The sequence below is a fragment of the Solenopsis invicta genome, chromosome 1 (assembly GCF_016802725.1).
Source record: "Solenopsis invicta isolate M01_SB chromosome 1, UNIL_Sinv_3.0, whole genome shotgun sequence".
NCBI lineage: Eukaryota > Metazoa > Arthropoda > Insecta > Hymenoptera > Formicidae > Solenopsis > Solenopsis invicta.
Genome location: NC_052664.1, coordinates 20,349,942 through 20,363,881, shown reverse-complemented (window position 1 = coordinate 20,363,881; position 13,940 = coordinate 20,349,942). Strand labels below are relative to the sequence as shown.

The 13,940-nt window shown below is 31.5% G+C and overlaps 3 protein-coding genes across 4 annotated transcripts in view; 1 reads left to right on the top strand and 2 right to left on the bottom strand.

Moving 5' to 3' along the window:
- LOC105194744 (proteoglycan Cow) overlaps window positions 1-2,751 on the bottom strand; it is a 132,984-nt gene extending 130,233 nt beyond the window's left edge. The window contains exon 1 of the mRNA XM_039449930.1: window positions 2,310-2,751. Within this exon, the coding sequence (XP_039305864.1) occupies window positions 2,310-2,411 (102 nt within the window). The 5' untranslated portion in view covers window positions 2,412-2,751. The remainder of the gene's footprint in view (window positions 1-2,309) is intronic.
- Window positions 2,752-4,296: 1,545 nt separating this feature from the next.
- Window positions 4,297-9,787, bottom strand: LOC105194826 (inorganic pyrophosphatase). 2 transcript variants are annotated; one of them, XM_026131416.1, is made up of 8 exons: window positions 9,555-9,787; window positions 8,562-8,800; window positions 5,934-6,020; window positions 5,804-5,867; window positions 5,617-5,679; window positions 5,257-5,470; window positions 5,078-5,187; window positions 4,297-4,778 (listed from the first exon to the last, which is right to left on the bottom strand). In XM_026131416.1, the coding sequence occupies exons 1-8, from the start codon at window positions 9,742-9,744 to the stop codon at window positions 4,747-4,749; spliced, it is 999 nt and encodes a 332-aa protein (XP_025987201.1). In that variant the 5' UTR covers window positions 9,745-9,787; the 3' UTR covers window positions 4,297-4,746. The 2 variants fall into 2 exon arrangements, with proteins under 2 accessions (XP_025987201.1, XP_025987200.1); XM_026131415.2 differs by lacking the exon at window positions 4,297-4,778 and adding an exon at window positions 4,813-4,945.
- Window positions 9,788-10,186: 399 nt separating this feature from the next.
- LOC105194742 (peroxiredoxin-5, mitochondrial) lies at window positions 10,187-12,699 on the top strand. The gene is made up of 4 exons (XM_011159816.2): window positions 10,187-10,608; window positions 11,449-11,583; window positions 11,878-12,009; window positions 12,128-12,699. Exons 1-4 carry the CDS (start codon window positions 10,504-10,506, stop codon window positions 12,317-12,319), a joined length of 564 nt encoding a protein of 187 aa, XP_011158118.1. The 5' UTR covers window positions 10,187-10,503; the 3' UTR covers window positions 12,320-12,699.
- The last annotated feature ends 1,241 nt before the right edge of the window (window positions 12,700-13,940 follow it).

The window sequence follows — 13,940 nt, the reverse complement described above, 5'->3', positions numbered from 1 at the left end:
TACTGTAATTGCATTTCGAAGCTCACTGTCAGTACTGAAAATTTATAGTATGCGTGACGTATGCGTAACTATACACGGTTGAAAAATTTGTGTTAAATTTAATACACATCTCAAGTCTCAAACGGTTCACTCAAATTCTTGTGCTAATTTAACACAAGATAAATTTGTTAGAAAGTAACATAAATATTATGTAGAAAATTATCATAGAAAATATAACACTTTGATACAATTTGATAACAAATTTTGAAAACATACTTCTTCAATAAAATTAACATATATAATGTTAATTTTACAATTGTAGTCAGTACATATTTTATTTATTTATCTTAGAAGTTATGTTTCAAGACTATATTATTTTTAAATTATTTATTTATTCATTCATAAATTATATTAAATAAAATATAATTAAATAAAATATAAGATTGTCTCGTAAAAATTTCTCGTATAATTTATTACAGAACAAATTTTTAAACACTGTTTTTCACATGTGTAAAAAAAAACAATGTTTAAAAATATAATAAATTTTTTCTGCGATAATTACGCGAGAGAGTCTTATGGCAATATTATCTTTTATTTAATTTACTTAATTACTCAGAGCCAAATTTTTCTTTTGTAATATTTGTATTATTTTAACGTTAAAAAAATATTAAATATCAATTCAACATAAAAATTTTAACAAGTACCAGTTTTAACATATTATAGATACAAAGTGTTTTTCTATTATGTATAGATTTTTAGTACTGGCAGTGTACATTGAAAAAAAAAGAGTTTGGAAATAATAATCACGTTTAGATGATAGTTACTAAGCTTTAGTAAAATAATTTAAATTAAATATTCGGTTAATGTAGTCAAATATCTAGTAATATTTAGTAATGGTTTGGTAACCAATGGTTACTATTATTATGTTCGGTTATTATTAATACAATATTACTACATATTTATACTAACTAAATATTTCATAGAAATGATTTTACCAGAGCTTAAGTATTATTATCAAACTGTGTTTTTTTTTTCAGTGTATATCGGAACGCAGTATAAATCCAAACAAGACTCTAGTAAATAAAAGATAACTGAAAGATTATTCCAAAGGAGCTTATCTTTAATATGGTCTTTGCTTCCTGTTTCTTTGCCCATTGCTTTTTCACGCCTATTGTTTTATCGAAATTGGAGAGATAAAAATCGACAAACTCGGAAACGGACATGTGATAAGAGAAATACAATGATAAAAGAAACACATCATTGATAAAATTGGGCTCAAGAAGGTAAGACAAAAAACAAACAAAAAAAAGTAGGAAGCAGAAAGCAAATTGTAGATTAACCCTGCAGAATCTGAAAGGCGGCCAGCATCCAGACATTCTTCCGACATTTTTAAATGCTTTTCAGTGTCACCGAAGGCATTCGCCATTATGACGCCTCTTAAAACGCGCGTTAATTCGTCTGCTGAAAAACATTTTGCAAATAACGTTCAAATGTTGGATACAAATGAAGGATTATGCGCGTAACTCGCGCTTGAATGTAAACACAGGATAATGCGCGTAATTTCGTAATTTGAGGTACTTGTCCAGCCATTTGGCAAATAACAAAAGATATAGATCAAAAAATCGAAATCGAATAAAGGATTTCGATAACAAATCGATCGCTAACGATGATCACTGGGCAGAGATACGGCGGAATAAATAAAATGCAATTATTCTGAAATAATAAGTGCGCTTGATGATGCACAGTTCACGGAATGAACGTATAAAATTCTGTACAGGTGTTCCGAACACGGAACACAGAAGCATCGCTACTTTCATCGTCCCGCTTCATTGTCGAAGCATCGCACGCTTTTATCGTGAAGAATTGTGACCGCGTCAAGTTTTGTTATGCAGCGCGTAACTTCGAAGCGCGGTTTTTCACGACGCCGAGAGGCCTTGGATTTCGGAGCGAGAGGCGAAATAACGTTAAAAAGTGGTTGTTTCGCAACAATTCGCAACGGCGGAGCGCCACCCCTCGGTGGAGTCGCCGCTGTTATTATTGCCGATTGTGACACCTCGCTTTTCTATCAATGTTTCATCGGATAACGAGTGAACGAGTTATCACCCTGCACGGAGTACGCCGCGGTGAATTATGGTTCCCGGATCGGATGATTGTTCGGGAGATCAGGTATCCGGCATCGTGTATCTTTTCCCATTGCGTCGGAGAAACATAAAAAAAAAGAGAGAGAGAAAGAGAAAAACGAGCGACCTGTCAACCTGTCGTCGTGCGTGATTCTCGTGCGACGTGCGAACGCGAGAGGGTGTTGTAGCGAAAACATTGGGACGACTCACCTCCTCGGCGAATTCGAAATCCCCGTCAAATTTCCTCTTGCATCTCACCCCCGTGGCCAGAACCAGCAGCACCGTGGCCGCGAGCATCCACGAGAATCGCATAGCTGAATCGCCGCTGGGCCTCTCCGTTGGGTTTTTCCTTTTATCCCCGGAACCGTCACTTACTTCACCGCGGAAGACGCTCGCGCGCGCGGCGCGATCGAGAGTAGAGAGATCGGCACGCGCGAGTACACCGTCAAACGTTAACGAAGGGAAGAAATATCGGGGCGGTTGACGCGGACGACGCAACCGATGATCAACGTCCGGCGCACGCGAAACTCCGACTTGCCGTATATGTATGTATGTATATACGTATATGCACGTATATATACGCGACGCTCGACGCGGAACGGAAACGCGCAGCTCGATAGCCAAACGAGTTGTGCTGTGACCGCGCGAGGTGAGGCGACACCGTCAACCGTCACTGCCGTTGGCTGCGCCACTAGAGGCGCGCACGCGTGTCACGCTCGCTTATTGGTCGCAGCCGAACCAATGGCGCGCGCGGAGAGAGGGAGAGGACGGCAGCGCGCGCTACCTGCTCGGCCGTTTTCGTTGCTCGCCGTGCACCTGCTCGGCTGCCTTCGGCACGGATACACCGTCGCCGCCAGTCAATACCTTCGCAGCTGCTAGTTCACCTACCTACCTACCTACCTGATGTAGCTCGTGGCTTTGACGGAGAAAAAGAAAAAGCAGGATTGGCGGGGGAATTCATCGGAGAAAGGGCACCAGGGAAAAATCCAGTCTCCCGTTCTCCCCAGACGATCTCGACTGTTCGGTCCGATCGACCAATCTTTTTTTTTTTTTTTCGTTCTCTTTCATTCTCCTCGTTACGACTGCCATTGCCATCATTGTTCTCTCCTGTTACTTTACTTTTACTAAACTGTAGTATTGCGTCCCTTAGTGGACGGAGAAACCTGCATACAAAAATTTTAATTTTTTACAATAATTTTCCGTTATTTTCTGATATAAATTATAACGATTGGAGTCAAAATATTAAATCCTAGAGTCTATAAGATATTCATACATTTCAATTGTTACAAATTATAATAAATTTACTGAGAATGCCAATTTTTAATTTAAAATTTAGTAAGCTGTGGATATTCAGTCGTCCCTGTTAATTTATAAAACACAATTTAAAACTTAAAATTGTTTATATACTATTTTTATATTAAATGCTTAAAAATATACATACAAATGTCAATATTTAAATATGAAATGTAGCACACATCTATTGTTTATTATTATGTTAAAACGCGCTTCATAGCTTCCAAATACAGAGCTATCTAATAAACGAAAGGTGTTTAACATTTCATATTTCAGCGATAACAATTTTGAATTTACCATACATATACACACAATAAAATATACTTTTCATAAATTTCATGTTTTACAATCAAATAATTTGTTAAATTATAATTTTATAATAATTTCTCAAGTTTTATTCTTTTATCCTACAAAATATCGAAAAATTGCAGTTTATTCTTTTTAGCAGGGACGACAATTTGTTTTATACTCTCGAGATTAACTACAGAATTTATCGTTCCAAAGGGCCACTCTACTTTGTGGGTCCAAAGCGAATGCGTGTCACATGAAAGAATGTATATACGTAGTCCCTAGTACACGTTGCTAAGTACATTTCCAGAAGTGTAAATGTCTTTGGAAACTACTATCTGTGGAATATAGTGCTCAAAGACATAGTCTTTGTGAAATACAATAGGGAATCAATTTATAATCATATCCATCTGCCGACTCATTCACAGCTTTTTTGAAACCTATAATATGGAAAAGAACATCTTTGATTCTATCCACCCAGATTCAAGAAAAAAAATATATATATAAAATGTAGAAGAATCTGTACAAATGTAAGAAGAATCTGTACAAATACAAATATTCCAAAAATGAAATATAAAGAACGAGGAACAACTCTTGAAAATAATATATATGCATCTGTACTCAGGCCAGTTTGTTTATTGTTATCTCCATATTGGAAAAAATACTGAAGAGAACACTAACATTTTACCTAAAAAAAAACCCATCCACTTAAAACTGTACAGCTATATCACAACTTATAATGAGATTGTGTTTCTTTCATAATCGAAACGTGCCGCTAGAGATGTAATATCATAAAAAGGATAATATATATGCGGAGCATAAAAAAAGAAATATTTGTATTAAATAGTTTATCCTATGTTGTCCAGTTTAACTTATTTCTGTGCATCTATTAAAAAACAGTGAAAAGCTTTATAAAATAGCACCGCATATATATCAAATTTTTAAATGTAATGAAACAAATGATGTGTTACGAGAAAACATAAAAATGATAAATAAGAACTCCAAGTTGAATATGAACGGAGTAGCCGACTTCGATATAGTTGAACGAAGATTATCCGTCTCATCTTCATTTAAGGTGTACGTAATGCCATTTATCGACTGAAATCATACGTTATAAAAACAATTTAATGAATAAAGGTTTTAAATCAATATATATTCAACATCAATAACATCTTCATATATTTCAAATATATGAAAACTAAGTGCAATTTTTAATGCCCATCATAATTTTTATAATTTGGGGTGCAGGAAGTAACATTTGTCAACTGAAAATGAATTACATCATTATAAGTATGTCGTAAGTATAAAAAATTTTTTAAACTAAAAATTTTATTTTTTATGTAAAAAAGAAAATTTAAAGAAATGTTTTTTTTTTTTATTACATTTAAGATATTTACCTATCGGTTCTACAGCTTGAGGTTCCACCGGTTCAGGTGCCTTTTCTAAAATCTCTTGTGCAGCTTCTGTGGTAATCTTGAAAGGACTCCCTTCCACCGTTACATTAGAGCTACAAGAAATAATACATAGAATAATATCTCAATTGCCTTATCTAAGATAAAGATTAATTTTTACAAACCAATCTATTTCACCAGATGAACCTTCCTGTTTGACTAAATTTTTCCAATGTTGATGAACTTCATCAATAATGTGCAGTGCAAAATCTCGTGTTTTTGCTTCACCATTAAATGCAAATTGGTTTTCTGGCTTTCCATCCGGAATTTTATATATCTTAAACCACTCAATTGTAGCTTTCAATAAACCTGGATAATGCTTCTCGATATCGCTTATATCTACAATAATATTTATCAAGTTAATAATATGTAAGTAAAAAATCTATTTGAATTTTTTTGCCTGTTGAAGAATGTAGTTGAAAAATGCATTACATAAATTATTGTGAATATTTTTATTAATAAGTGTATTAAAAAATAACAATTACCATTCAGTTGATCTGCCAAAGGATCGTTAACATCAATTACAATAATCTTCCAATCGGTTTCGCCTAAAATAAAAATTTTTCATAATAAAACATACATAATATTTTATTTGTATATATCAATTATTTTAATATTCTGTCTATTTTGGAACATACATCTATATTCTAGTTTTAACTTTAATTCTCTAACCTTCATCAATAAGTGCCACTGTTCCAAGAACTTTCACTTTTAATACTTCTCCTCGTTTTGCAACCTATAAACGCAAGTAATTATTACATGACAAATAAAATTATTTTTTGTCACTTTAATTATTTCTCACCCTGTAGCCTATTTCAAGAACATCAATGGGATCATTGTCACCTTTGCAGCCTGTTGCCTCGTCCAAAACATCAGGATTTTCCCATGTCTATTAATTAAATATATTGTTTAGTACAATCATCTTTATTATAACAGAAAGAAAAATAAATTAAAGTATTATATATTAGTTTTTAATAAGAGATAAAAATATATCTTTTTTTTTTAAGAAACTAGAAAGTAAAATAACATATTAAGAGAAATGGGAAAAAATAATTGAGTACAAGTGTAGCACCTTGAACTACAAGCTCACATATATGCAAGATATTTGAACATAAGATATAAGATTATATATGGATACTTGTATCAGTTTAATATACTTGTTCATATTTCCTTTTATCATTTCCAGATAATACATCAATGAGATCATCATTGAATCATACGTATCACAAAAAAATAATAGTTAACTTAAATAGTATTAGACAAAAAGGTAAAGAATTTTACAAATAAAATATACTTGACATAAGAGATAGTACTATATCTCTTGATAAATGAAAGTATTATATATATATATATATATATATAATTTTTTTAAATGTATGTTATGAATACCATAAACTTTAATTTTTTCATCCCATTAAAATGAATTTTGTTCAGACAAAAACTTATTTACGAATAACATTTTTGTAAGCTTTTATATTTTATATAAGAGTGCAAAATAACTTAATGACAATATAGCTGCTTTTTAAATTAAAAAAAAACCAGCTTCAATTTCCTAGAAGAAAATATGAGTAATTAGATTAACTCTCCACTCTAAAGATTTGAAGACCACAAATTTTTTATTTTAAATTATTCAGTAGACGTAGTAAACAGAAAAGATGAACTTTCATCTCTAAATAAGAGTTGTTAATAGTGAGAATTTATCGACTAAAGGATGCTATGTTTTATTAGTCATGTTTCGTATAACAAGTTAAAACAAAGTCAAGCGTATTTCATCAATGACGCAAGTGTATGGCAAAATTATTTTTAAATAATCGATCATATATTTTGCTATTCTTAACATTTTTATGTGAGGTTATTTTTATCATAATAGGTATAGAAATTCAGAACAGATATATATTTAAGACGGGAGAGCATGCTGTTGAGCAAATTGTTCTTTACATGAGCAATCGCAAGATTTATTTTACAAACATTCTGACAATGAAACTGGTGGCGGGGAGATCGTAGATGAGCTAAATGACAATGAAGATTTAATTAATGCTTTAGAAAACAGTGAAAATGATGAATCAGAATCAGCAACATCGCTGCTTTTATAGAAGGCCAAAAAAATTTCAAATGGTCGGTAAATGTTCCGGAATTGAGAGAAAGGTCTTTTTCTGTTAAACTTTAATTAAAAACTTTATATTGCTGTGCTTTATTCTAAAAAGCAGTTGTGAGGAGCTTTGCACGCACTGTTGTAAAAAATGTGCAATATCATACATGCACGGAAAAAAAGTAGCTGTTGCTAAAAACTGCGTACAGTTACTAAATGACGTAATATATGGACAGCTAATATCTTATCTATGATTTTAATTGAAAGAGTTTAGTTACCTAATACATGAATTTAGCTACAGAAAATATTTGCTATACCCAAAATATACTCAGTAGCTAAAAGTTATTCTACGTAACTACATTAATTAGCTACCAGTGTATTACCTACATATCACTGACATATCGGTTAATTCCGATATGAACTATTTTTATGTTGCTATACGATATGATTCTGATAAACATGCATGTTTTGTTACTTTACTAATGTATTAACAATAGCAAATCGTTTTGTTGTAGTTCATAAATTTATAGTTACAATAGTAAATACGACCTTAACAAACCATGGTTAGCTATAACAGCAAAAATTTTTCTTTCCGTGATGCAATACCTAATAAATATATTTCTTTTGAAAAGTATTTATACTTATCTTAAATGATCATTTCTGAAATAATTTTTTCAAAAAGCAGTTTTTTCTTTTCCCTATTATTTTTTTTCCTATTTTCTATATCAAAAATGTAAATTTTCAAATTAACAATTATATTTTTTGAAACATACACCATACTATACTATTATTTTCTTAAAAACTAATTTTGGACTGTTTAAATTTACGATATTTTTTATACAAAAGTGCAAAAAAAGCTATGAATTTTTTACTGCAACAATAAATTTTACCAATTTTCTGTCTCAAATTCGAAAAAGTACAAAAAAATAAAAAACATTTTGGGTCATGTAATCATATTTTTAAAAATATGAGTATATCAAAATTTTTTCAAACTGGAGTCCAAAAACTCTTTAAAAAACATAAGAATTCTAGGATGTCTGATTAAACAGTAAAATTCAATGGTGTCTTAAACTGACTGTCAGCAGAAAATTTAACTGATACTAAGGTAATATATGTATGTTTCTCATTTCACATTCATATGTTCAAACATGAGTTGGTAATTCAAAGTATATACTTATACTTGTTAATTACTTTTTTCCATGACTTTTGAGATATTATCTTGTTTCTTAGTCTTATCATAATTTCCATTTTTTTTTGTTTTTTTCACTGTAAAGTGAAAAAAATTGAAAAACAAGTACCAAAACAAACGATTAAATACAATTACAAGAATAAAACTCCTACCTGGGGCAATGCTCCGTAATTCCATATGTAGCCATGGTGAGGGAAACAATTGGCGACAAATCTCACTTTGCCCTTCTTGACATCTTGTTTAATAGGATTCAAACTCTCTTTAAGACATATTTCCATTTTAGCATTCGTCCATCGTGGTATTTCGACAATCATATGCAAAGTCTTATTGTCTTCATTGACAAAGAGTGGAATATCATGCATGGGTGAGATTGGAATGTCCGAATCATTTTCTATGTAAAAACAAAAGAATTTTAAAAATATTGTAATAGAAGTATATATTACGAATTGCTAGAATATATTCTTATATAAGCAATAATTTCTTATATATTCTTATATAAGCAATAATTTCTTATATATATATATATATATATATATATATAATAAATTATTAAACTCTAGAATGTTATTCCATATGTAATAATAAATTTAAAAAATCTGGTACAAAAAAAACACGCTGTAAAATTTATGCCAAATATGAATACATAAGAACATATGTCCAGAGCATAAGCAAGCCTGCTTTCTCATTCCTAACACCTTCAAAAAAATTGTACTTTCACCGGAGCTAAATGCCACGGAGTAACGGAATCGAATCGATTCATGAAACGTTACAGCAACGAGAATCATTTGTGGACGCTTGCAATTAAAAAAAAAATCGCTTGACGAAAAAAAAAAAATTTTCGGCGCGAAATACGCCGCGAGTGACGCGGTAACGAACTTGAAACCTAGGATCGAAATCCGACGGTTACAAAACAGCGTGCGACCGTGCGGTTGACCGAAGCCTCCTATTATTCCAGATAAACCTCAGCGCGGAGTCATGTCGTTCGGAAAAATTCAAGTCATTAATGACGCTAGAAACGAAACGTTACGGCATGCCACGCGCAACGTGTAACCGTGACCTTACGACCTTTGCGAAGTTCACGGCTCCTCGATGCGACTTCCGCGAATATTACCTCATCGTCTCTGATAACGTCGAGTTCTACTCACTGAAAAATACCCTGTAGTCCGTGCTGTTGAGCGCACCCCGTTCGACGGTCGTGTACGACATGTCTCGGTAAAGTCTCGTAAAAGCAGCGAGCTTCCTCAACGCCGGTCTGCCGGTTGCTACGAATCGCGACGGAATAACGAGTTTGGCCAAACCGTGGCAACGTAACACGTGCGACGTTACCAGAGACATTCTGCCATCTGTCGTTCTGCGTGGCGCTCCGCCAACACTGAGAGAAACGTTGTTATCAACTGTGTCGTTGATAAAAACGATCGGTCGTAAAAATAATCTGCGATAATTTTTCAAATTATGGATCATTAAATAAATGTTTACGTTTTATTTGTAAATTAATTTTATATAAAATAAAGAATTTTGTTTAAAAATATTGTTTTTTAGGAATGTCTTTTTTCTTTCATAATTTATTGTCTGCTTTATATGCAGTATAAATAACTTTTTAACTTAGAAAAAAAGTTTATTAATAAAGTAGTTTGTGCGTTTTAAAATTATTCAACTCTGGAGTCTTTACTTAAAAACTATTTAATTGTCATTATAATTTAAGATAACGTTTTAAATAATCTTCTAAATAATCTAAATTAATGATTTTGGAGTAATATAAAATATTCAAAAGAACGAGGTAATGACAAATGTTTTTCAAATGGTATCCATTGATGTATATACATAACATACATCAGAGAGATCAATATATATGATATCAATAAATATATCTTTCTAATCGCAAGCAATTCAATCGCATATTACATTTAATTTATATTTCTAGAATGATTTGATTTGATTTATTTTGATAAATTGCGGTTTCATTCATCGTAATCACGGAATTATATAACAGGAACGCGCAATAACACCGGTGGCTTATTTGCGAACGCTTGTAGTTGCGAATCTGTGGCGTATACAAATTATAAGGATTGCACTCGTCAGTTGCACTCGATCTACATGAGTCAGCTGTTGAGCCGTGTTGTTTCCGTTAACGGAGGACGGTCGACATTCAGTTGTTTTTCACGAAGCTTTCACGTATCAGCACGAAAAATGGTTATTGCTGTGAGTATTTTTTGGTCTGATTATATCTCATCCTGATTCCTCGATTATTTTTCCGTACTAATCGTGCGTTGAAGTATTTCTTTTTGTAATGCATCATCAATGACCAGGATATAATACATATAATGTGAATCTAAATGTAAAATGTACAAATATTGCAATTATACAACCTGTAAAGTGTTTATCTATGAGCTTTTAGGGCTGAAGACCTAAGATGTCAAGCTAGGAATGCTTTTTATAAAAGAATGTTTCAATATATGTAAATTAATAGGAACAGATGAACATGATAGATTGAAAATAAATATATTATTGATAGTATAATTTGTATATGTGTATTAGATAGAAAAAATCAATTTACTATTTATTCAGTAGCGAGGTAAAGGGGACTAGATTATAGTGTTCGGAGATCATAAGCCCTTGGATGTAAATTTTATAAATGTGACTGATTCCAACAGAGAAGATTGAGATGCGATCAAGATAGGCACTAGAATAACGATATTTGGGCAGCTTTTATTATTTAATTGTTTATTGCATCTTTGTAATAAATTGTATAACTTTAACAGAAAAAAAGTAGAGAATTATAATCAAGTCAAATTTCTGCTAATGCAAATGTTATTTTATAACTTATGTGACAATACAGACAATATGCAATTAATACATAAAATGCATACATTATGTACTTCCAAAGATATATTTTCAAAATAAGTGGCTGCTAATCACTCGTCAAGTTTTTCATATTCATGTGAATGAATATCATACTAAATGATAAATGTTATGTTTAACACAAATATTTACAATATCCCTTATTTAAAAACAAAAATCAATTATAAATGATTTTTCAAGGTTGGAGATAAATTACCCAGTGTGGATCTGTTTGAGAACACACCATCGGAAAAGGTAAACCTAGCACAAGTTGCAGCTCAGAAGAAAATCATAATATTTGGTGTGCCAGGTGCATTTACACCTGGTTGCTCAAAGGTAAAAAAAAGTTTATTTTTTAGTAATTAAAATAGTTGCTTATTTGCTGAATCTGACACTCAAAATAGATCTTAATAAAATTAAAACCTTTTACTTTTTTTTACATTTTTTTAGTTTAGAGATTAATTTTAACTTTAATTAGTACAGTATCTTTTATTTCTTTTTGAATTATAACGAAATTATATAAAATTTATTTTAATGAACTGTACAATTATATAGCAAATAACAGAGAATAAGTTCTTTGATTATATTTTAGTATTTGTGATTGATCTAATTAACGATATTAATTTTCAGACTCATTTGCCTGGTTATGTTACAAAAGCAGATGAACTGAAGTCTAAGGGAATTTCTGAGATTTTTTGTATCAGTGTCAACGATCCATTTGTTATGGCAGCCTGGGGTAAAGAACATGGTGCAACAGGAAAAGTGTGTTTATTTAATTAAAAAATATTACGTTTCTTATACATTATCAATGATTATTACATTACAATTCAAATTTATTCTATTTATTGTAATTATTTTCTAAAGAAATGGTTACTTTTAGGTACGGATGTTAGCTGATCCTAAATCAGAATTTACAGATGCTATGGATCTTGGTGTGGATCTAGCAGTTTTAGGAGGCAAACGCAGCAAACGTTATTCAATGATTGTTGAAAACGGGACTGTAAAAGAGCTTAATGTTGAACCAGATAACACTGGTCTATCCTGCTCCTTAGCAGATCGCATCAAAGTTTAAAGTAGGCTTAACATGTCTTTTTCTTTCATATTTTTCATCATAAGTATTGTTCATATATACAATACTTTTAATTCCTTAATCTTAGCAATTCCGCTTTTAAAATAAAGTTGTGATATATTGCTTTTAGTTATTTAAATAATTATGTTACAATAAAAATATTTCTACATGTGTTTCTACAATATTTTACTTTAATTGTAACATATTGTGAAGATACTAAAAAATTTGACAAACGTAAATGCTACTTAGATCTAACAAATTCAAACAACCATCCACGTCATTTTTTATGAAGAAAATTTATTGAAGTTTATTATTCATTGTGTGTATATGACATAGACATGAGAAAATTGCTGTATCGAATCAATAGAAATGTTAAAAAGAGACTCTGTATTCTAATTAAACCTATTATATATTAATTTGAAGTACATTGCTGAACACATACACAATATGAGCTGTTGTTTATATGATACATGTGTATGTACATCATTCGCCAGCAAAAAGATTGCAATATTTTTTATTTGGGTTTTGGAACGAGCCTGTTCAGCGAGTGATTTGTTCTTGTAGATTATTTACGTTTAATCGTTCTACGAACAAGGCTGAGTTCCATAAATGAGTTCCTTTTTCGGTGTAGCTAGTGCCTCATTGTAAATTTTTATTTAAAAAAATATTTTAGATATGTTCTTTTTCCATAACTCAGGACTAAATTTGCACGATGTTTTCTCTTTCATGTTTTTACTTTTTCTTCTCAATGTGACAAGAAAAAAGGAAAGCTAAATTATGAAAGCAAAAAAAATTCAGTCCTGAGATGTGGAAAAGAATAATAATTCCCTTTTATTATGAGATTATAAAATTTTGGAGGCAGTTCAGTGAAAAAGAACAAACTTGATTTTGTCTGATTTCGTCTTGACCAGAGACGCAGAGAGGACCTGAGAGTGGCCATGCCGGCTTTTTTTTCCCGGCGCATTAACGACCTCATCCATTTTGTCCGGAATATGAACTAAAATTACATCTATTTTGCGACACTGCTTATAAAAATGGTTCAAGTCTGCGCTAATAATGTAGTGGGGTGGGAGTATTCCCACCATATGAATTGTTTAAAAGAGAGAACGGTTACAGCCGCAACTTTATTTTAAAATGTTTCTATTGACCGATATTTATAATCAATTCTTCAAGATCGTTTTTGTAAAATTCTAAATTCGTAATTTGTAAAATTCTAAATTTGTTTGTGTTGCATGTTTCAATATGTATATAAACAAATCTCCAAAAAAACCTGTAACTTTGACACGCTACATTTCTGAACAGAAAGCATATTTTTTAGCTCATAATATGTAAAATTGATGCCTTAAAGTCTTAAAGATGATAAACAAGACCCAAATCAAAAATATTTTATTCTCGAATAATTACAATAAACAAAATTGTGTTGCAAAATTTCGCAAAAAATAAGTATTTTGGTTAAAATAAAATTTTTTTTAATCCTATAATATTCTTCAAATCATAAAAAAATTGGCACCAATTGGCATGCCGCGCACGGTTGTCGACTGGCGAATCAGCGATCTCTTTGGCGTCGCGATTGTACATACAGGACTAGAGTCCTATATAAAGAGAGAAGCGACATCGAACCCCC

Bases quoted from the DNA above. Each gene is read 5' to 3' on its own strand.
- LOC105194826 (XM_026131415.2), bottom strand. From the start codon at position 9,744: ATGTCTCTGGTAACGTCGCACGTGTTACGTTGCCACGGTTTGGCCAAA. The intron at 6,021-8,561 runs GTAGGAGTTTTA...TTTAATTAATAG, and splicing joins ATTACGGAGCATTGCCCCAG to ACATGGGAAAATCCTGATGT. The intron at 5,868-5,933 runs GTGAGAAATAAT...TTGCGTTTATAG, and splicing joins TTCTTGAAATAGGCTACAGG to GTTGCAAAACGAGGAGAAGT.
- LOC105194742 (XM_011159816.2), top strand. From the start codon at position 10,504: ATGAGTCAGCTGTTGAGCCGTGTTGTTTCCGTTAACGGAGGACGGTCG. The intron at 10,609-11,448 runs GTGAGTATTTTT...TGATTTTTCAAG, and splicing joins CACGAAAAATGGTTATTGCT to GTTGGAGATAAATTACCCAG. The intron at 11,584-11,877 runs GTAAAAAAAAGT...ATTAATTTTCAG, and splicing joins TTACACCTGGTTGCTCAAAG to ACTCATTTGCCTGGTTATGT.